The sequence below is a fragment of the Rhinoderma darwinii genome, chromosome 3, assembly GCF_050947455.1.
Source record: "Rhinoderma darwinii isolate aRhiDar2 chromosome 3, aRhiDar2.hap1, whole genome shotgun sequence".
Classification (NCBI taxonomy): Eukaryota; Metazoa; Chordata; class Amphibia; order Anura; family Rhinodermatidae; genus Rhinoderma; species Rhinoderma darwinii.
Genome location: NC_134689.1, coordinates 336535469 through 336556534, shown reverse-complemented (window position 1 = coordinate 336556534; position 21066 = coordinate 336535469). Strand labels below are relative to the sequence as shown.

At 42.3% G+C, this 21066-nt stretch overlaps 1 protein-coding gene and 1 long non-coding RNA gene across 4 annotated transcripts in view; one reads left to right on the top strand and one right to left on the bottom strand.

Moving 5' to 3' along the window:
• Nucleotides 1-21066, top strand: part of LOC142749861 (uncharacterized) — a 61460-nt gene that overhangs the window by 914 nt on the left and 39480 nt on the right. For 2 of the 3 annotated variants that reach the window (XR_012882485.1, XR_012882484.1), the window contains exons 2-5: nucleotides 1121-1245; nucleotides 16376-16464; nucleotides 16887-16989; nucleotides 18882-18967. This is a non-coding gene — a long non-coding RNA (uncharacterized LOC142749861). The remainder of the gene's footprint in view (nucleotides 1-1120; nucleotides 1246-16375; nucleotides 16465-16886; nucleotides 16990-18881; nucleotides 18968-21066) is intronic. The other variant, XR_012882486.1, reaches the window with a different exon arrangement.
• LOC142749860 (AN1-type zinc finger protein 6-like) lies at nucleotides 16320-21030 on the bottom strand. The gene is made up of 6 exons (XM_075858389.1): nucleotides 20942-21030; nucleotides 19347-19517; nucleotides 19148-19250; nucleotides 18772-18929; nucleotides 18565-18681; nucleotides 16320-17212 (listed from the first exon to the last, which is right to left on the bottom strand). The coding sequence occupies exons 2-6, from the start codon at nucleotides 19498-19500 to the stop codon at nucleotides 17064-17066; spliced, it is 681 nt and encodes a 226-aa protein (XP_075714504.1). The 5' UTR covers nucleotides 19501-19517; nucleotides 20942-21030; the 3' UTR covers nucleotides 16320-17063.

Below are 21066 nucleotides of genomic sequence, written 5' to 3'. Positions count from 1 at the left end.
ATGTGGAGGAGTATGTGATAGAGGGGGCTATGTAGAGGAGTATGTGAGAGAGGGGGCTATGTGGAGGAGTATGTGAGAGAGGGGGCTATGTGGAGGAGTATGTGAGAGAGAGGGGGCTATGTGGAGGAGTATGTGATAGAGGGGGCTATGTGGAGCAGTATGTGATAGAGGGGGCTATGTGGAGGAGTATGTGATAGAGGGGGCTATGTGGAGCAGTATGTGATAGAGGGGGCTATGTAGAGGAGTATGTGAGAGAGGGGGCTATGTGGAGGAGTATGTGAGAGAGGGGGCTATGTGGAGGAGTATGTGATAGAGGGGGCTATGTGGAGCAGTATGTGAGAGAGGGGGCTATGTGGTATGTTTTTTTCCCCTGTCAGAAAAACATCTTGATCAATGTCTGGTTTTCATAAGATTACCCAGATTATAATTATTTTTTATATCATTTTTATGTTATTTTAGCATATCATATTGCTTACAATGAGTTTTACTTACCCTGATTGATGAATTGGTGGTCTCTGTTCACCACTCGTCTCTTTCTCCGTCGTTTAGCTTTGTGCGTTCCATTATGCGCTCCAGCGCTTATGTCCCGGCCACCGTACTTTCTAGGTTACCTAGCAACCGGGGACGCTAATTCAGCGTCTCAGGATTATAGTCGCTATATTCATTTAATTATGTTTGTTTTTAGTCTCAGACAAACACTCAGAATTTATACACATTGCCACGGTTATTACTGTGGCTACTAATGATATAAACTGTTTATTTTTGTATGTGTGTAAAAACGGCATGTTTAGTCATATTTCGTTTCGTTTCTATCTCTCTTCTTTTAATGTAATTTTGTGAACGATTATGTCATATGTGTTTTTTAAACATCACTGTAGAGTCAGCGTTTATGTATTCACATTTAGACATGTTATGTGCTGACTTATAATGTGTCTGACCTTTGACCTGCTATCTTGGCGGTTTTTCTCTTTTCCTGTATGTATATAAATGTGCTTGAACTACACATTTTTTATTGGCCTGATGAAGACACCAGTCCGGTGTTGAAACGCGTAGCCTCTGACATTAAACTTTTGCCGTGATGTCCGTTTAAAGCTTCTTATTTTCCTGTTCATTATTGCAGCGCCGTTGGTCCCAATTTTTTATTTTTCAAATTTCAATTCTGGACAACAAACTCTGTTTGCTGTGTTTTGGACCTGGCAGCAGCCACAATGCTCGTTTGACACCTAACAGTGTCCATTGGCCAAGGTGAGCTTACATCTAACAAAGTTTGCTCCCTCGCCTAATCCAGCTTTTATTTTGCACTATGTGGCGCCGTGTCTCTTTTTCTCTCCTGTTTTAGGTTAAATCCACATATAGACACATCCTCTCTTTTTAAAATCGCCACGGGTGGACGAATTTCACTTGGAACAGGCTATGTTTTATCAGTATCTGCAGATTCGCCATGCCCTCCAATCCCAGAGTGATCCAGTAGATTTGACTATTCATGCCTTGGGAGTGTTGGAGTATGTTGCTAAAGCGCCTGCTACTAAGGGGTTGATTTCTTTAGTATATAGGCTTATGTTATCTAAGTATTTAGGGGATCTTATGGAACCCATAAGGGTGATATGGGAACAGGATATAGGCCCTATACCTAAGGATCATTGGGAGGAAATCTTGGCATCACCTGGAAATCTGGGTATGGGAAAAGAAGAAAAAGGGGCAAGAAAAAATATATATTAGATCGCCTTCAATTATTATAACGATTGATACCGACAATTTATAGGGAAGGATTATCCAATGCAATGTCCCCTTTCAATTGCACTGGCAAAAAAACCTTTATTGTTTTTTATTTTTATTCTTTATTATTTATGTTAGTGTTACTATATTCTGTTAGTCAATTCCCGTTGAGTTGAGACACCATCCTGTATGAATGGTTGTGTCCGTATCACCAGGACTAGAGAGGAAGTGCTCTTAAAGCTAGAAAGTGTCATTTTGATGTTCACCGTTCTCACATCAAGATCACCTAATTGACCTTAATCCATAAGGTCTTATGGGCATATCTATTATCAATAGCAGGCAGCTCAAATGATAAACCAAGTATGGCTCTGCAATAATGCCTCACAGCGTCGCTGCCCTGAGATTGTCTCCCTCGGCAGCAAGACTGGGACTGGAGCCCAGAACTGAATGTGGCTAGATAGCTGCAAAAGCGTCTCACAGGATCGCTGCACTGGTATTGTCTCCCCGGCAGCGAGACTGAGACTAGAGCCTAGGACTAAGTATAGCTGAGTAGCTGCAGTAGTATCCCACAGCGTCGCTGCACTAAGGTTATTCCCTGCAACGAAACCGAAACCAGAGCCGCAGCTAGGTCCGAGGCTACTGGCGGCTAGTGTATTAGACGTAGGTGACTATGACGTCATCAAAGCTCGCACTTGCTGCAGCTAATGCATTCAAACAAGGTAAGGATGGTTTATTTTACATTATTCTCTCCCTCTATTATTCCTTTCCCTATTTACAAAGTCGGTATATTACTCGACGTATGTTTCAATGATCAAAGTCAGCTTCTTCCGGGAGCGGGAACCTTTTGGTTATGGCCCTTTGTATAGGTCAACAGTTGACTGACAGCAAATTTAGCCAGTCAGCATAATACAGGTAAAATAATTTCCTTTACATTTTCGTCAAAACATAGCGGTGTGAATTTACTTATTAATGGTATCCAGACATTACTATCAAAGTAATGTCTTATATTTTGACATATAGACAAGTCATAAAGTATGTTATTTGATCTTTCATCAATCACGTATAGAACACCCTAAGGGCGGATTTACACGAGCGCGTGCATTTTGCGCACGCAAAAAACGCGGCGTTTTGCGTGCGCAAAAGACACTTAACAGCTCCGTGAGTCATCACATAGGATGCGCGGCTGCGTGATTTTCGCGCAGCCGCCATCATTACGACATTTTGTTTGGATGTTTGTAAACACAAAAAGCACGTGGTGTTTTTTTTGTTTGCAAACATACTTTTGACTGCTGTTGCGCGAATAACGCGCGTCCCACAGAAGTGCTTCCGTGTGGTGCGCGTGATTTTCACGCACCCACTGACTTCAATGGGTGCGTGATGCACGAAAAATGCAGAAATATAGGACCTGTCGTGAGTTTTACGCAGCGGACTCACTCTGCGCAAAAATCACTTACAGTCTGCACTACCCTATAGACTAGCATAGGTCCGTGCGTTGCACGGACGTATTACACGTTCGTGAAAATCCGTCCTAAGGATGTGAACTATAAGGAGCAATTTTTATCCTTAGATTTTAAATTAGAGTATTGATATCATGGCCTGTATTCAGTGCAATTTTATGAACTTTAATTTTTTCTTTTGTTTCGTTTTTTATTGTTATTATTATTTAGTTATGGGAAATATGATGGATTATTGCATAAATTGTGGCTATTGCCATTCTGAATTTCTAGTATTTTTGCATCATCCCAAAAAGTGGTAGTTGTAAAGAGGAGCAGATGAACCATCATGTCTCATGGGCAGGGAAAAAGGGAAAACATTGTTGTCAAATAATTCCTCCCTCAATTAGTCCATAAAAATTCCCATTTACCGATGGGACATTCAAAGATCAAATAAAGGACCATACTTTCAAAGGAAGCAGCCAAAATGTAAGGACTCATTGAGTCCATTAGGACTCACTGAGTTCATCTTGTATATCCACTTGCTTTCCTCTTTTAGCAACATGGAATCTATATCGCCCCCTCTTATCCCTGTGGTCAGATGACAAATTGCCCATCCTGATAATTCCTTTAAATTGAGATTATGGTGACGTTTAACCCCTTCCCGCCGCAGCCCTTTTTCATATTTTCATTTTTGTTTTTTCCTCCCCACCTTCCAAAAGCCATAACGCCTTTATTTTTCCATCTATATAGTACTATGAGGGCTTTATTTTAGCAGGACGAGTTGTAGTTTTTCGTAGCACCATTTACTTTGCCATATAATGTACTAGGAAACGGGAAAAAAAATATTTGTGGGGTAGAAAATTAAGAAAACAGCGATTCCTCCATGGTTTTTTGCGTTCCGCTTTTATGGAATTCACTGTGCAATTAAACCAACATGTTAATTTTATTCTATGGGTCAATACAATTACGCCGATACCAAATATATGTAGTTTTTTTTCTATATTTTACTACTTTTACAAGTAAAAACCTAAGTGTAAAAAAGAAAATTTATTTTGTGTCGCCAAATTCCGAGAGCCATAACTTTTTTATTTTTCTGTCGATTAAGTGGTATGAGGGCACACTTTTTGCGGGATAAGCTGTAGTTTTTAATAATACCATTTTGGTGTACATGCGACGGTTTGATCACTTTTTATTTCATTTTTTGTGGGAGATTAGGTGACCAAAAAATAGAGATTCTGGCGTTTACAATTTTTTTTTACAGTGTTCACCGTGCAGGTTAAATAATGATATATTGTAATAGTTCAGACATTTACGGACGCGGCGATACCAATTATGTTTATTTATTTAATTTTTTACTATGCTCTAGGGGGAAAATGAGAAAAGGTTTTTTTTTTTAACTTTTAATTTTTATTTTTTTTCTTACACAAACCTGGACATTTTTCTGATTTATTTTTTATGCAGTCCCTAGTAAAGTGATTTTTAACAATATGTTGTCCTATAATATTTGTTTTTTTATATCCTACAGAAATAGTCGTACCCAGATGTTTTTTTAGGTCTTCATCCAATAGCAATACCTGCTCGTGTTGTTTCATAATATCGTTCATTTCTTGCCACTTGTCGTACAGTGTGGTGATAAAAATCACTTTATCATCACTCTCTGTTTTATCTTTTACCACCAACAGTGCATCTCTATCCGTCCGGAGGGCTAAGATGTATGCTTGTTTAATTTGACGCCCTGTGTAATGTCTTTCCTTCAGTCTATTTCTGAGATCCCTAGCTCCCATCTTAAAATTCTCAAAAGTGGAGCAGTTTCTCCTTAGTCTCAGGAATTCTCCCTTCGGGATTCCTCTAATAGTTCTATTTAAATGGGCACTTTGTGCATCTAGGAGGCTGTTGGTGGCTGTCTCCTTTCTGTATAAATTGGTAATAATTTCACGATTATGGTCAATACCAATTTTAACATCCAAAAAAGTTACTTCCCTTCTGCTATAATTTAGGGTCAATTTTAGATTTTATTCATTTGTATTGAGAACATCTATAAATTTTAACAGGTCGTCTTCGGATCCCCTCCAGATGAATATGATATGATCAATATATCTGCGCCATATTGATATTTTTTCAACATGTGCTTGAAGAGGTTCCCCAAAAACGATTTCCTCCTCCCACCACCCAAGGAACAGGTTGGAAAAAGTGGGTGCCATTGCTGTTCGTTGGGTTTGTAGGAAGAATCAAAAATAAAGTAATTTCTTGTTAATATGAATTTTAGTGCTCTATTGACAAAGGTCCTCCTACTGGGACTATAGTTATGCTCACAACCTAGGAAGAAATCGACAGCTCTACACCCCAGATCATGTTTGATATTGGTGTAGAGACTCTCTACATCTAGAGTTACCAAAAATTCACCCTCCTCAAGATTGGCATTATTGAACTCCTGGAGTATCTGCATCGTGTCCCGAGTGTAAGAGGGAAGCCTATATACAAAGCTACGCATTTCTCAGTCAGACATCCCAGCCAGATACTATAGGTCTGCCAGGTGGCTGTTCCACATTTGTGTGTATTTTAGGCAACATATAGAAGGTTGCCACCTTAGGATGTCTGACTAAAAGATACTTAGCCTCATTTTGTGAGATGGCTCTCTCTTCAGGACCTGAGCTGATGAGTCTCTCATACTCTTGTTGGAACTGTAAAGTGGGATCCCCCCATAAAAATTTGTAACAATCTCTATTGTTGAGCTGTTTTTTTGCTTCTCTAATATAGAGTTCTTTGGGCCAGATTACCACATTCTCAGTAGAAAGTATATAGGAGGGAACCTCCAGCTCACCTTGAGGCAAAAGTTCCAATGCCTGCTGCGCACGGATCCTCGTGTCGGCACACGTTGGTAGGAATGTAACAAGGAAGTAGATGAGATCCAGTGCAAAAAGAGGGTTATTCAGAGATATATTAAAATGGAATCTTGTTCCAATTTTATTGAATAAGTAGACATAAAAACAGGGAGTCTCATTCCCACAGAGGATAAGGTGGATGCAAATGGAAGAAGATAGGTGTATAGCCAATAGAACAAGATTCCATTTTAATATATCTCTGAATAACCCTCTTTTTGCGCTGGATCTCATCTACTTCCTTGTTACATACCACATTGTCACCCTTGTCTGATTGTTTAAAAACCCCATCAGTCCAAGTCTTGAATTCTTGAATTCTTCCAACGCTTTATTTTCTTCAATAGCGATGTTACTGGAGAGCGAGGTTTCGCTTAATAGATTAATATCATGTGTGACCAGATCTACAAAAATCTTTACCTGTGAGCATAAACCCAAAGAGGGCATGTTCTTAGATTTTAATTTTAGCCTATGTTTCACGCCCCCTTCCTCCACGTTGGTAGCCACCAATTGTGAGTTGCCTAGATAATTTTGAGTTTCCCCTGCATTGGCTAATTCCTCTAAAATTTTCTTGCCCCTTTTTCTTCTTTTCCCATACCCATAATTTCTATGACTTATATTGGTGGTGTACACCTGGGCAAGAACTGACAATTCTAATAAAATAATAGGAGATTCTTTTCCTTTTTTCACCTGGAAATCTGTCCATGAATATAGCACAGAGGAGGTCTCAGATCTTTTTAATACACAGGGTGTATAGGACTCTGTGGGTTCTGAAAAGAATGGGAGTCAGAACGGATGCTAAGTACCGTAGGTGCCCAGTGGAAAAAGTGGATATTTTTCATATGTTCCGGGCCTGTGGTGCTCTCAGGACCCTTTGGGGGGAAGTGACGGATTTGATATGGCGGGTCTATGAGGTGGGGCTTCCAGATGATCCAAAGGTGCTGCTTCTTGGGTATGTTGGTGATCTGGAAGGGGACCGGCAGGAAGGTTTGGCCATTGCCAAGATTCTGTACCAGGTCCGAAAAGGTATAGCTAAACACTGGTTGGATGCAGACCCACCATCCGTGGGGGAAATTCTTGGGACTATTAAACATACCATTCTGATGGAATATAATATACACAAGAAAAGGGGAACTCTAAAGAAATTTGGAAAGCAATGGGACAAATGGATCGATCACTCGGGGTTGGCATCAACCACCCTTCTCAGACTCCGAATGTCTGGGGGAGTGCAGGGGGTGGGAAAACCCTGATATATGGCAAGTTGACAGCAACGTGATGTGTCATGTTCACACTGGAAAGGTTTTTAAACAGTGGGACTGTAAATGTGGGTATGGTTACGGGGGTGGGGGCAGGGGCATAACTAGGAAAGACTGGGCCCCATAGCAAACTTTTGACTGGGGCCCCCCCCTCCCCTGGGTGTCACACAACCCCCCCTTGTAGATAGTGCCTTTTTTACAAACCCCCCCCTTTTGATAACGCCATACAGCCCCCCTGTAGATAACGCCATACAGCCCCCTTTGTAGATATCTACAGAGGGGGCTGTATGGTGCTATCTACAGAGGGGGCTGTATGGCGTTCCCTACGGGGGACTGTATGGCGTTCCCTACAGGGGGGTGTATGGCGTTCCCTACAGGGGGAACTGTATGGCGTTCCCTACAGGTGGGGACTGTATGGCGTTCCCTACAGGTGGGGACTGTATGGCGTTCCCTACAGGTGGGGACTGTATGGCGTTCCCTACAGGTGGGGACTGTATGGCGTTCCCTACAGGGGGGACTGTATGGCGTTCCCTACAGGGGGGGCTGTATGGCGCTATCTACAGGGGGCTGTATGGCGCTATCTACAGAGGGGGCTGTATGGCGTTATCTAGAGGGGGGACTGTATGCCGTTATCTACGGGGGGGGGGGGCTGTATGGCGTTCCCTACAGGGGGTCTGTATGGCGTTATCTACAGGGGGGACTGTATGGCGCTATCTACAGAGGGGGCTGTATGGCGTTATCTACAGGGGGGACTGTATGGCGTTATCTACAGGGGGGCTGTATAGCGTTACCTACAGGGGGGTCTGTAGGGAACGCCATACAGCCCCCCCTGTAGGGAACGCCATACACCCCCCCCCACCCTGTAGGGAACGCCATACTGCCCCCCTGTAGGTAACGCCATACAGCCCCTTCTGTAGGGAACGCCATACAGCGTCCCCCCCTGTAGGGAACGCCATACAGCGTCCCCCCCTGTAGGGAACGCCATACAGCGTCCCCCCTCCTGTAGGGAACGCCATACAGCGTCGTCCCCCTGTAGGGAACGCCATACAGCGTCCCCCCTCCCAAAAAATGCGACCTACAGTGTGTCCTAATAAAAGACATGTATCCCCTATCCACAGGATAGGGGATACATGTGTGATCGCTGGCAGCGATAGGGAGAACGGGGGACTGAAAGTCCCCTGAAGTTCTCCATGACTAACCTCTGACTTCCGGCGTCTGCGCAGCTCACTAAAAATGAAAGGAGCGCTGGTCACGCATGCACACAAGCGGGACCGGCGCTCCATTCATTTCTCCGGAGCTGCCGACACAGACCCCGGAAGTCCGAGGTTTGTGATGGAGAACTTCAGGGGACTTTCAGTCCCCCGTTCTCCCTATCAATGCCAGCAATCACACATGTATCCCCTATTCTGTGGATAGGGGATACATGTCTTTTGTTTAATGGCAGAGCGGTGTGATACCTCCCCGCTCTGCCGTAGTGTTCAGTGGCGTCCCGCTGTAGCAGCCATAGCGGCTGCTAGCGGAGCCTCCGGCCATGGTGGGGGCCCGTGCCGGCGGGCGACACGGGCCCCCTCATGCCGCGGGCCCCGTAGCAGCCGCTACGGCTCCTACGGCGGTAGTTACGCCACTGGGTGGGGGGAATAGTGCCGATATGATGGATGATCTACTTGGGCACGGGACTGCTGTATAAGTGGACAAATATGGCTGTATATTGGAATGTGCTGGGGATGTCCTGTTACTTTTCGTGTAATGCTTGGGAACTGACTATGACTAGTTGGTATGGGGCTGTGTGGGTGGGGGTGGGGGAAGGTTGAGGGAGGTTCAAATCTTTTGTTTGTGGACATCATATGTGCATGTAATGTGATGTTTTTAATGAAAACGCTTTATTATGCAGGATTTCATGTAATATGTACTGTTAATAAACTTGGATTGATTTAACCGGTTAAGGACTAGGCTGTTTTACAGCTAAATGACCAGAGCAAATTTCACAATTTTGCTATGCGCTTCTTTAGATGACTATAACTCTGTAGGTGAATAAAGTTCATCTTTGAATTTTACACTCCTTTTAAAGGACAGATAGGGCTTTGTTTTAGTGGCATTTGTCAGTATATATCATTTTTATTTTTTTCTCTAAAGTGGGCAAAATTTGAAAAAAATGCAAGAATTTAGCAAATGCGTCAGTTTAGGCTAGTATTTTTCACACACGGTATAGACCACGGCCAAAATTCATCTCCTTTCACGTTCTTCCACTTCTCCCGTGCATGGGGATACCAAATATGTGTGCCTTATTCACTGTGCGGGCATGTGCCAGGGCTTGGCATAAAAGGAGGCTTTTTGGCCTTTTCGGTCCAGGAATTTTGCATTTGATTTTATAGCCGCATACTGTTTTCTGGGGGGCCTAATGCTGCTGAAACATTAGAAACACCCCATAAATGACTTCATTCACACAAGTAGACCCCACAAGGTTTCCTTCAAGGGGTTTATCATATTTTTAGACAGTCCAGTTTTCTTCTGAAAGTTTCTTGAATAAGATGGATCAAAATAAAATTAGCAATTTTTTAGCAAATGCGTCAGTTTATACCAGCATTTTTCACACACGGCATAGACCACGGACAAAATTAATCTCCGTTCACATTCTGCCACTTCTCCCGTGCACGGGGATACCAAATATGTGGCCTTATTTATCACATAGAGATGTAGGAGGGCGGAGGATAGAAGAAGATTATTTCACATATCGCTTTTTTTCAAAGCTGGTTTTACAAAACTCAACAGAGTTTCTATAACACTTCCAAAATATCTGCTCTTGAAGCAGAAATCCCAAAATATTCATCTAGGGGTATAATGGGAATTTATTTTTTGGGGTTTTCTAAAATAAGAAATTGCAGGTTAATGCAAATGGAGCTCTCCAGCAGATGAACTTTAGAAAATATGCAAACATGGCATCCACCCCCCACCCATTCCCTCCCTCACCCTTGGAGTAAAATCATGGGAAAAATAAAAACGTAATGTAGGGCAAATATATTTTCAACAAATTAACTAAAATCTAATAATTCAGAACAGTGTGGTATTTTTTAAAACATGGCTCAATGCACAGGCCTGGTTGCGAGGGACATTAGGGACAGAAATATCGGGAATCTTTGCGGTGCCCGTCTTTTCTGCAGACGCTGCACTTTTTCTGGGGGTTGCTTCTGGTTGCTGTTGGGGGAATCCGACTGATGAAGTGTCTTTCAGTCAGTCGCGTGACATCCTCAGACTGGGGGCATTCTCGGGTGTCCTGAACATCAAAAATGAGGCCTTCAATAATTTTTTCTGCCTCTGTTTTTTTTGTAGAGCACAAATGAGTTGTGGATGGCCACCTGTAACAAATAAATGGCCACCTTTTTGTACCAGGTTTTAGTTTTGCGTTTTACTAAATAGGGCTGTAAAACCTGGTCGCTTAAATCCACCCCCCCCCATGTACTTGTTATATTCGGACACGCTCACTGGTTTGTGCTTGTCCGATGTTGCCCCTCTTTCCCTCACTGCCACTGTTCCTGCGGTATGAATCGTGCTTAGCACATACACGTCTTTGCGATCCCTGAACTTGACCGCCAGCAATTCTTCAGATGCATAAGCACAGGAGTCCCCCTTTACCATGCGCTTCCCCACTAATTGCTGTGGAAAACCAATTCTGTTTTTGCGCATGGTACCACATGCCCCAGTCCTTGCAGCATGCAAATGCCTAAACAGGGGCACACTCGAATAAAAATTATCACAGTACAGGTGGTACCCCTGGTGAAGCAGAGGCTGCATTATCTCCCACACGATCTTACTGCTGGTGGAAAGATCAGGGGGGCATCCCGGAACATTTATTGTGCGGTCCCGCCCTTCATAAATTCTGAAGGCGGTGGTATACAGTGGCGGATTATCATTAGGGCGTTTCGGGCGGTCGCCCGGGGCCCAAGACTGCCAGGGGGCCCAAGGAGCCTATGACCGCCCGAACCCCCTCATGCCCAGTGGCGTCGCTAGCACCGGAGGGAGCCCCGGTGCCAGGACCGCACCTGTCAGGCGAGGGGAGCTTTGCTTCTACTTAGCAGCCGTGGTCTGTGCTGCTTTAGAAGCTCCCCCTCCAGCCCCCCTTCCCTGCTCTAAACATCTCTGCTGCTAGCTGTCGGGACATGGGGGAGGGGAGACTGTCGGCGGGCTCTGTGCTGTGAGCAGGAGAAGAGCTGCAGTGAAGACATAAAAGGTAAGTGCATGTGTGTTTAATATCCATATTCATGTGTGTTTAATGTCCATATTCATGTATGTTTAATGTCCATATTCATGTATGTTTAATGTCCATATTCATGTGTTTACAAGGTGTACTTTGTGTATAATGTGCATACTCGTGTATAATGTGCCTACTTAGTGTATAATGTGCATACTCGTGTGTACTTTGTGTACTATGCATACTTTGTGTATAATGTGCCTACTTTGTGCATAATGTGTGTACTTTGTGTACTGTGCGTACTTTGTGCATAATGTGCGTACTTTGTACTGTGCGTACTTTGTGCATAATGTGCGTACTTTGTGCGTACTTTGTGCATAATGTGCGTACTTTGTGCATAATGTGCGTACTTTGTGCATAATGTGGTACTTTGTGTACTGTGCATACTTTGTGCATAATGTGCATACTTTGTGCATAATGTGCGTACTTTGTGCATAATGTGCGTACTTTGTGCATAATGTGCCTACTTTGTGCATAATGTGCGTACTTTGTGCATAATGTGGTACTTTGTGTACTGTGCATACTTTGTGCATAATGTGCATACTTTGTGCATAATGTGCGTACTTTGTGCATAATGTGCGTACTTTGTGCATAATGTGCGTACTTTGTGCATAATGTGCCTACTTTGTGCATAATGTGCGTACTTTGTGTACTTTGTGCATAATGTGTGTACTTTGTGCATAATGTGCGTACTTTGTGCATAATGTGCGTACTTTGTGCATAATGTGCGTACTTTGTGTACTTTGTGCATAATGTGTGTACTTTGTGCATAATGTGCGTACTTTGTGCATAATGTGGTACTTTGTGTACTGTGCATACTTTGTGCATAATGTGCGTACTTTGTGTACTTTGTGCATAATGTGCGTACTTTGTGCATAATGTGCCTACTTTGTGCATAATGTGCGTACTTTGTGCATAATGTGCGTACTGTGTGTACTTTGTGCATAATGTGCCTACTTTGTGTACTAGTGTTTAGGTAGTGTTAGCAATAGTTACGGCGCGGCAGGGTGGTGGTGGAGAAGGGGGGCCCAAGTTTGGGTAACAGCCCAGGGCCCATGGTCTTCTTAATCCGCCACTGGTGGTATATCCTGACCCGCTTTCACACAATTTGTAGAGCTTAACGCCATATCTTGCCCTTTTGGAAGGTAGATATTGGCGAAAGCTAAGTCTGCCATGAAAGTTGAGGAGGGATTCGTCCACACTTACATTCTGCTCAGGGGTGTAGAGTTGCAGAAATAAATTATTCAGGGAATTTATTAGCGGTCTTATTTTGAACAACTGATCCCGGTTTGCATCGGTACTTGGGGGGGCCTGTGCGTTGTCATTGAAGTGGAGGAACCTCATTATTGTCTCATAACGAGACCTGGGCATTACTGCAGAATATACTGGGGTGGCTTGGGCGGGTCTTGTTGACCAGTAAGACCTAATGGAGGGCTTTTTGACAATACCCATATTTAGGGTGAGCCCCAAAAAATTTTTTAATTCCTGCAAATTGGTGGGCGTCCAATCTCTGGCATGGGTGGATGAAGGTTTCTGCCTTATATATTGCGTGGCATATAAATTTGTTTCGTGGACAATCTGATTTAGGATGTCGTCCGTTATAAATAAATGGAAGTAATCCATTTGGACAAAATTTGAATTGTCCACAGTTATGCCAGGAGTGGCAGTAAATCCGTGGATTCTAGGCCCAAAAGATGGGGCAGGTGCCCATACAAGAGCCTGGACTGGAGGGACCAGGCTGTCCCGTGCTACAGCGCTACTTGGCCCTGCGCTTTCATGTTCTGCAGTTTCGACTGCATCAGGGACAACGTCCCCTGAAGATGAACCTGAAGTGACGCTGTCATCGTCACTACCTAAAACAGGTTCCATCTCGGACGCCATCTCTGATGCGGTCTCCGACTCAGACCACAGCATGGCGTATGCCTCCTCGGCGCTAAACAACTTCCTCGCCATAACGTAACTAACACTAACACTAACTAAACAAATTTTTTTTTTTTTTATAAAACACACAAACTAACTGCTATATATGTCTACACTACCGCTAACAAAAAAATAAACCGCTATTGCTATATATATTATATATATGTGGATATATATATAATTATATACTCCCTACCTGCCTATTCTAATAGAATAAAAGAAAGAAAGGTAGATAGAAAAAAAGATAGATGGATAGATAGATTGTATAGATAGATAGAAATCTATCTATACAGAGAATGTTTTATAGTGTAACTGTATTTTTTTGTAACTGTAACTGTAATCTTCTGGCAGCAATTCTCCCGAGTTTCTTCTTCCCCTCAAACTGAAACAATGTTTGAGGAGAAGAAAAGAGGCAGGAGATTTACTGCCAGAAAAGTCAAAATAAAACAAATGTGGTCGCTGTGATAGGTTTTCACAGCGACCACATGTTCAGGGACCATCAGATTGGTCCCTGATACTCTGCCCAGTGCCCAGAGCTGTTGGTAACAGCGTGGGCACAGGGCTGTGTGCACGCGATCGCGTGCACACTGTTTTATAAGCAGGAATGCATGTGATTGCTGTGATTGGTTGTCACAGCGACCACATGTTCAGGGACCATCAGATTGGTCCCTGATACTCTGCCCAGTGCCCAGAGCTGTTGGTAACAGCGAGGGCACAGGGCTGTGTGCACGCGATCGCGTGCACACTGTTTTCTATGCAGAAATGCATGTGATCGCTGTGATTGGTTGTCACAGCGATCACATGTTCAGGGGCCATGTTCAGGGGCCATGTTCTGCCCAGTGCCCATGGCTGTTAGCAACAGCCAGGGCATAGAGCTGTGTGCACGCGATCCCGCGTGCACAGTCTCTGAAGTGCGGCCGTATATATACTATACGCCGGACTTTAGAGACCCTGACCGCTGGCCGTATAAATACGGCCAGCGGTCGGGAACCTGTTAAAAAATATTGCCAAGAGTTCAATAAATATGGCGAATAGGAGCGAGGAGAGGGGTCATCCCTGCCATGTTCCTCTGAAGAGCACGAAAGTATGGGACAATTCCCCCCTACAATGACTCTAGCAGTGGGGGAGTTGTACATCATCTTCACCATATCTATAACATTTCTACCAATCCCAAATTATTCCATTACCCTCCTACAGTCAGAAAATGACAATGAGATGTAGATTTGTGACAAAATTTTGGCTTTAGTATTAATAAATCTGTCGAAAAGGTGGATACTTCGCTCACTCCCAGTAAATCTCGCCCACTTTTCTCACCATTTTACAAAACTGGCAAAGCCACAAATACATCTACAAATGCCATGATTTGTGACTTATTATGCCAAAAAACTAGGCATAAACCTATTGATAAATGTCCCCCCTATATTTCTATGTGTTTAGCACCTTCTTCATTACAGCACATCTATGATTAGACCTGCAGTATTAGTACATGGTAGTCTAAGCTGTAAAGGAATTCTGAGGTAGCCTGAAACACTGCTCCTTGTTTCATCTGTGGCTCAGGCTCTGTCTTCTTCCATGCTTTATACTGCAGCTCTGCCTGTTCAAATTGTCAGCTTAATGTAATCCTAAATCCACCACAACCTCACTACTAAGCATTGGGAACTGATTTTTACAAGTGAGGACATGTGTATGACCGTATTCAGGATTCGAGTTGCACCGATCATGAATACACAGCTTTTACTATCCTGTCCCTGCTGTACCTCCATGTCTCTCTGTATGATCATATTGAGGCACATAGAAGATTTATGTCATGCTTTCTGTAAGAAAAATCTTATTACCTGTTTTCCTGGTAGTCTAGAGTAGAGGAGGGGTAAATGGATTTTTCCCTGCTGGTCTAGAGCACTGGTTCTCCGGACATGGTACATTTACCCCAGAGGGTATGCACCACAGCCTCAGGGGGTACGCACCGCACCAGAAAAAAAAAATATATAAACATGCTCTCCCTAGTGCCTAGCATTGTTCCCTTGCTGGTTGCTAGACTACTTGATGCGCAAGCGGAAGTTCATTAGCTCCTAAAGCTCTTCCCGCTGTACCTCCCGCCGTCGGCTGCTGCCCGTCCATTTCCTGGTCACTCGCCATCGCTGTGCGTCTCAGCCACTTTCTCCTCCTCATCTTCCTGACCATCTCTGTCATCATGAGATGTTTTATTCATAATAAGCCGCCTGCCTCTTTGGTTATGAGGTGGATGTTCATGGGCCGTCACTTGACTCTGGAGCACTGGAAACCTGTTCTCTGGAGTCATGAATGACGTTTCACTATCTGGCAGTCTGATGGACAAATCTGGGTTTGGTGGATGCGAGGGGAACACTACCTACCTATGTATTCTAGACAATTATATGCTTCCAACTTTGTGGCAACAGTTTGTGGAAGGCTCTTTCCTGTTCCGAGATGATTGTCAAACCAGGTCCATAAAGACAAGATTTGACAAATTTGGCGTGAAGGGACCTCAAATGGCCTGCACAGAGATTTTTAGAGAACATATTCACATTTTGTATTTGTAAATCACGTTACTCAGGGTTTGCTGCTTTTTTAAAATATATACCATGCCCTAGTAATGAAAAAAAAAATTCATGGGAGAAGGTATAGCAAAATTTCCTTGAATTATTTCTATAACAAAAGCAGTAACCGCGTTCGTGGCAGAACTGTGACAATCCTGTAAATACTAACATGTGGTTTTCCTGCTTTTATTTTTGCCACGGTTTTTACTCACGATTATGGTGAAACTATGAACTTTACTAAACTACATCACAACACAAAGATTGAACTTAGTCTTATAAATAGTTATGTGCAGTATAAAAATCCCTGGAGACAGTTTCAAGATTTTACAATTTTTTTATTTATTGTGATTTATCTTTATTTCATTTATAGATTCAAGTAGGAAAAAAAGGAGAAACAAGGAAAATGAATGGGAAGGAGCCGTGTCCCTGGATGTGAAGTCAAGATGATAAAGTTTGGTTGTATGACTTATTACCACACCACAATGCTGGACAATACTTATATATAAGGGGCAGGGGAGATGAGAGCGGAGATATTGTAGACACCGGTGTAGAGATTACATTACACTCCATCACATCCCCTCTCCAATATAAACAGTTGTGCACAGTATGGAAAAGCCTGGGGACAGTTTAGGAAAGATTTACTATTTTTTTCTCTTTTGTTTTTTTGTATCATTTTTTGTTTTTTTCTTATCTCATGTATATTGATTTGGGGAAAGTTACAATCAAACAAGAGATAAAGAACAGAAGAAAAGAAAAATAAAGCTGTATCCCCGGATGTTTAGTCAGGATGATATTACAGGAAATTGATGGCCTAAAGAAAAACCCCTTAAAGGATATTTGACTTTTTTTTATCTTTTGTTTCATTCTTATTGCAATTGTAGGAATTGGGGAAAAGCTATAATCAAAGGAGAAGAAGAAAAGTAGTAATAAGGAAGATAAAAGAGAAGGAGCTGTATCCCTGGATGTAGAGTCAGGATGATGAAGGTGGGTTGTATGACTTATTACCACACCACAGTCCACACCACAATGTTGGTGTCACACAGGATGGAATTTTGCTTTCAAATTTTACGGATCTTCTCCGCAACCACAACAGGGTTTTCCTTTCTGATCTTCTTAGCTCCTTCAGCTTTATAGTCATAGGAGCAACTGTGCCTGTCAGAGTAACGATGTATCCCACAGAATATATTCCCACATCGACAGTCAAAGCCTGGCAAAAAATGGACATATTAACAGCAGCTGAAAGTGACTTTGTAATACATCTCCATAGTTAAAAACCAATATGGCAACCACCATCTTGCTTGTATATAATAATGGAATCTCTGCTATACTTATACGTAGCCAAATATAAAGCCACATTTTCAGATATTACTAACATTAATGAATATTGACTTATTATTAAAGGCTTTTTTTTATTAAAAATGTCAGTCAGTGTGTTTGGTGCAACTTTCAAATTTGTTTTTATTAAAAATTATTTTTACTTTTTGAGGTAAAGCTGCTCTGTATTCTCTATACAGAGCAGCTGTATCGTGCGCTAAGACCTAAATCCGTAACGTGTTTAGTGTCAGTGGGTCCTGCGTCTCTCTGACACGTAGGATCCACCTGTAATCTATCACATCTAAGTTATGAACAATGATGTGATGGATAACAGGCAGATCTTGCATGTCAGAGACAAGCATGACCCACTGTCACTGAACCCGTCAGTCCCGCAGACCTGACAGGTACAGGGTTCAGCGAAGGATATAGTATACAAAGCAGCTGTATCTCAAAAAGTAAAAATAATTTTTAATAAAACTAATTTGAAACTTGCACCAAACACACTGACTGACAGCTTTATTAAAATAAAATAAAAAATTACTTTCAAGGGTTTACATAGACTTTAAGTGTTAGAACTGCCATGTGGATCAACCCGCCACAATTGCAGCCTCCTCTGGGTATAGGTGAAACATTTAGTTCAAACTTAAAAGGGTCATCCCAATATTAACTTTTATCACCTATTCACACTGCGAACCCACAGACCGCTAGAACGGGGGTCAGAACTCCCCGTTCTTCCTCACTGCACGACCACAGTGAAGAGGAGCTCGACCGGAGAGCAGGACGAGGATGCGCTTTGCTGTTCCATTTAAAAACTATGGAACTGACGGAGATAGATGAATACAGCGCTCGGCTATCTTTGTGAGTGGGGGGTTCAAGATCCCCATTTTAGTAGTCAGTGGGTGTCCCAGTTATGGGTACCCCAGAGATCACACATTTATCACCTATACTGTGAATGGGTGATAAATGTTATTCTTGGAACAACCCCTTCTGTCCACATTTACTTGTAGAGTTTGATCAGAAGTAGGACCTCAATATTTGTTTCTAGAACTTCTCCCCATAGAAGTTTATACATCAACCCAACCAGTTTATTACCTTGCTGGTGAGGAAGTATATATAAAGTATATATAATTTTACTCAGGATCTGTATGCTGGACTTTCCTGTAACTCCAGCTACCAAACATATGAGCACCATCTCTTTATACTCTACACAGAACATAAAAAGTAATGTCTTATATGTATACAGACCGGTGAGACCAACTCTTTTGCGGCACACGTGGCAACGGTTCACTTTCTTGACTTTGGCCTTTGGTGGGGAGAGTTCTTGATCGTCAGAAGGTTTCTGTGCATTATCTGATGCTGAAGCTATAGAAAAATACATAATAATGACATAAAATGACTCCTCATTATGACCCCGTACGAGGATAAATCCCACCGAAGCAAATAATCACCTACCCTCAGCACTGTCCAATGTCTGTTCTGTATCATTATACTTTCTCTTTCTTCGCTGTAATTCTACCCCCAAACGTATGTTCCGAATATACACCTCAATTCTTCTCTCTAAGGTATTTCCATTTGATGAAGAGGAGCCTGAATCTGTCTGAGGAAGAAAACTGCAAGACAGAAAAATACTGATCAAGAACGAACAGAGGTAAAAAAAGACAGGAAGGCTCTTCACTGGCGTCAGTCTTAGGGCACTCATACCAAACATCATTGGGGACCCCTGGAAAGGCCTTCACTATAATATTCTGTTTCCACATATACCCTGTACTCTTACAACAGGTAGAATCACTTCTCACATATACTGCCCAAGAAATGATGAATAACTTACCTGACTTGTCCTTGTGAATCTATAGATTCTGCAGGTTTATCAAGCTCTGCATAGTCTACAATCTGTGAGGTAGAAGCCTCCACCTCACTTCTCACTGACATCACTGCAGGAAAAGACAAAAGTTATCATCAGTTCTCCGATAGATCTTCTGTATTCAGGCCACCAAACTATTCCACAAGTCACTATCACACAGTGTTACCTGGGGGACTATTCCTCCCATTGCTGCTGCTGTTCTGTCTCCGTAGCCATTCTGTGTAGCAGACGGAGCAGAGTCCATTGGTACGTGGGCTACCATAGAAGCCACAACCATTAGTACAAAGTGCAGGAACTTGGTTGTGGTTCTCTTGCGCCATGTTTATCCACCATGCAGCTGAAAAAGTGACCAGAAGCTCCTGTTAGATTCACTAATAAATGTCATAAACTTGCGGTAGCGCAATGTCCAGCAATGAAATAAATGAATCTGTGGATTCTCTGTAATACAGGCCCTTCAGTCTATCTATCTATCTATCTATCTATCTATCTATCTATCTATCTATCTATCTATCTATCTATCTATCTATCTATCTATCTATCTATCTATCTATCTATCTATCTATCCAAATACAATGTCAGCCGCACAGCCTTGTAAATCATAGGTGGGTGCCGACCTGCCCAGGTCAGGGCTAACAGACCTGCTGTAGTAGAATCCAAAAATCTGGCAGCACTCCAAGGTATAAGCAAGATAGAAAAAGGTGCTTTATTGGTCCATATACACACACAACGTTTCAGCTCAACACAGGAGCCTATCTCAAGTGAGCCTTGAGAAAGGCTCCTGTGTTGAGCTGAAACGTTGTGTGTGTATATGGACCAATAAAGCACCTTTTTCTACCTTGCTTATACCTTGGAGTGCTGCCTGATTTTTGGATTCTATCTATCTATCTATCTATCTATCTATCTATCTATCTATCTATCTATCTATCTATCTATCTATCTATCTATCTATCTATCTATCTATCTATCTGTGTTTTAGGTAATTATTGCAATAGAATTCTAAGGAAAAATAGTAAATACAGTGACCGAACCCAAATCCTAAAAATGCTGAACTATTCTGTCAAATAACTTAAACTGGTAAAGCTAATAAAGTGAAACAAAATAAAAAAACATATTGTGGCTGATTGTTTTTAAAATGGGTAAGCTGTATGGACATGATATATGTCACCCCAGGAATTGTCCAAGGTGGAAAGGATTGAAGGAAGGGTTGATCATTTTTCTTCAGAAACACAATATACAAGGTTCCTGGGATCTACAAAGTACAACGCTGATCCCGGGATCTGTCCAGTCGTCTGGAGGCTTCAGGAAGGAATTTTTACCTCCAGGACAAATTGAATTATTTCTTTCAAGGGCGTTTATTGGATCCATTGGTTTGTAAATATGAAAATGTGGCATTTCTTGGGTTTACGAGTGATGTCAGCCACTAGCTGTAAACTATGTAACTACTTCATGAACACTTTAATCAATTATGACATGAAAGTATCCGGATAAAATGATCTGAGAACAGACAAATCTGCTGTTACTCACAAGATCTTACAAGAATAAGTCAATGTTCACATTGTGTTTTATGATAAGATTGAGAATTTATAAGCTACTTAAATGTAAATTGTATCTGTTCCCCCCAATATAGTAGGAGTTATAGTATAATATCTGTTCTTACAGGGGGAGGGGGGGATAGTAAGTGACATTGTATATTACATATAAACTGCTGTAAGACGATGATTTTGCTAAGTGACAACCATTATTCACATTATTACCACTTACTGGATTAATTCCTAAAACGTAAATCAGGAAATCACATTGAAATTCTCTTTCAAAACGTCAGAAATATCGAGTAGCTGCCAGCCGGCCGCTGTGTCCCATAGAACTGACACTTTCTAGTCTCCTGT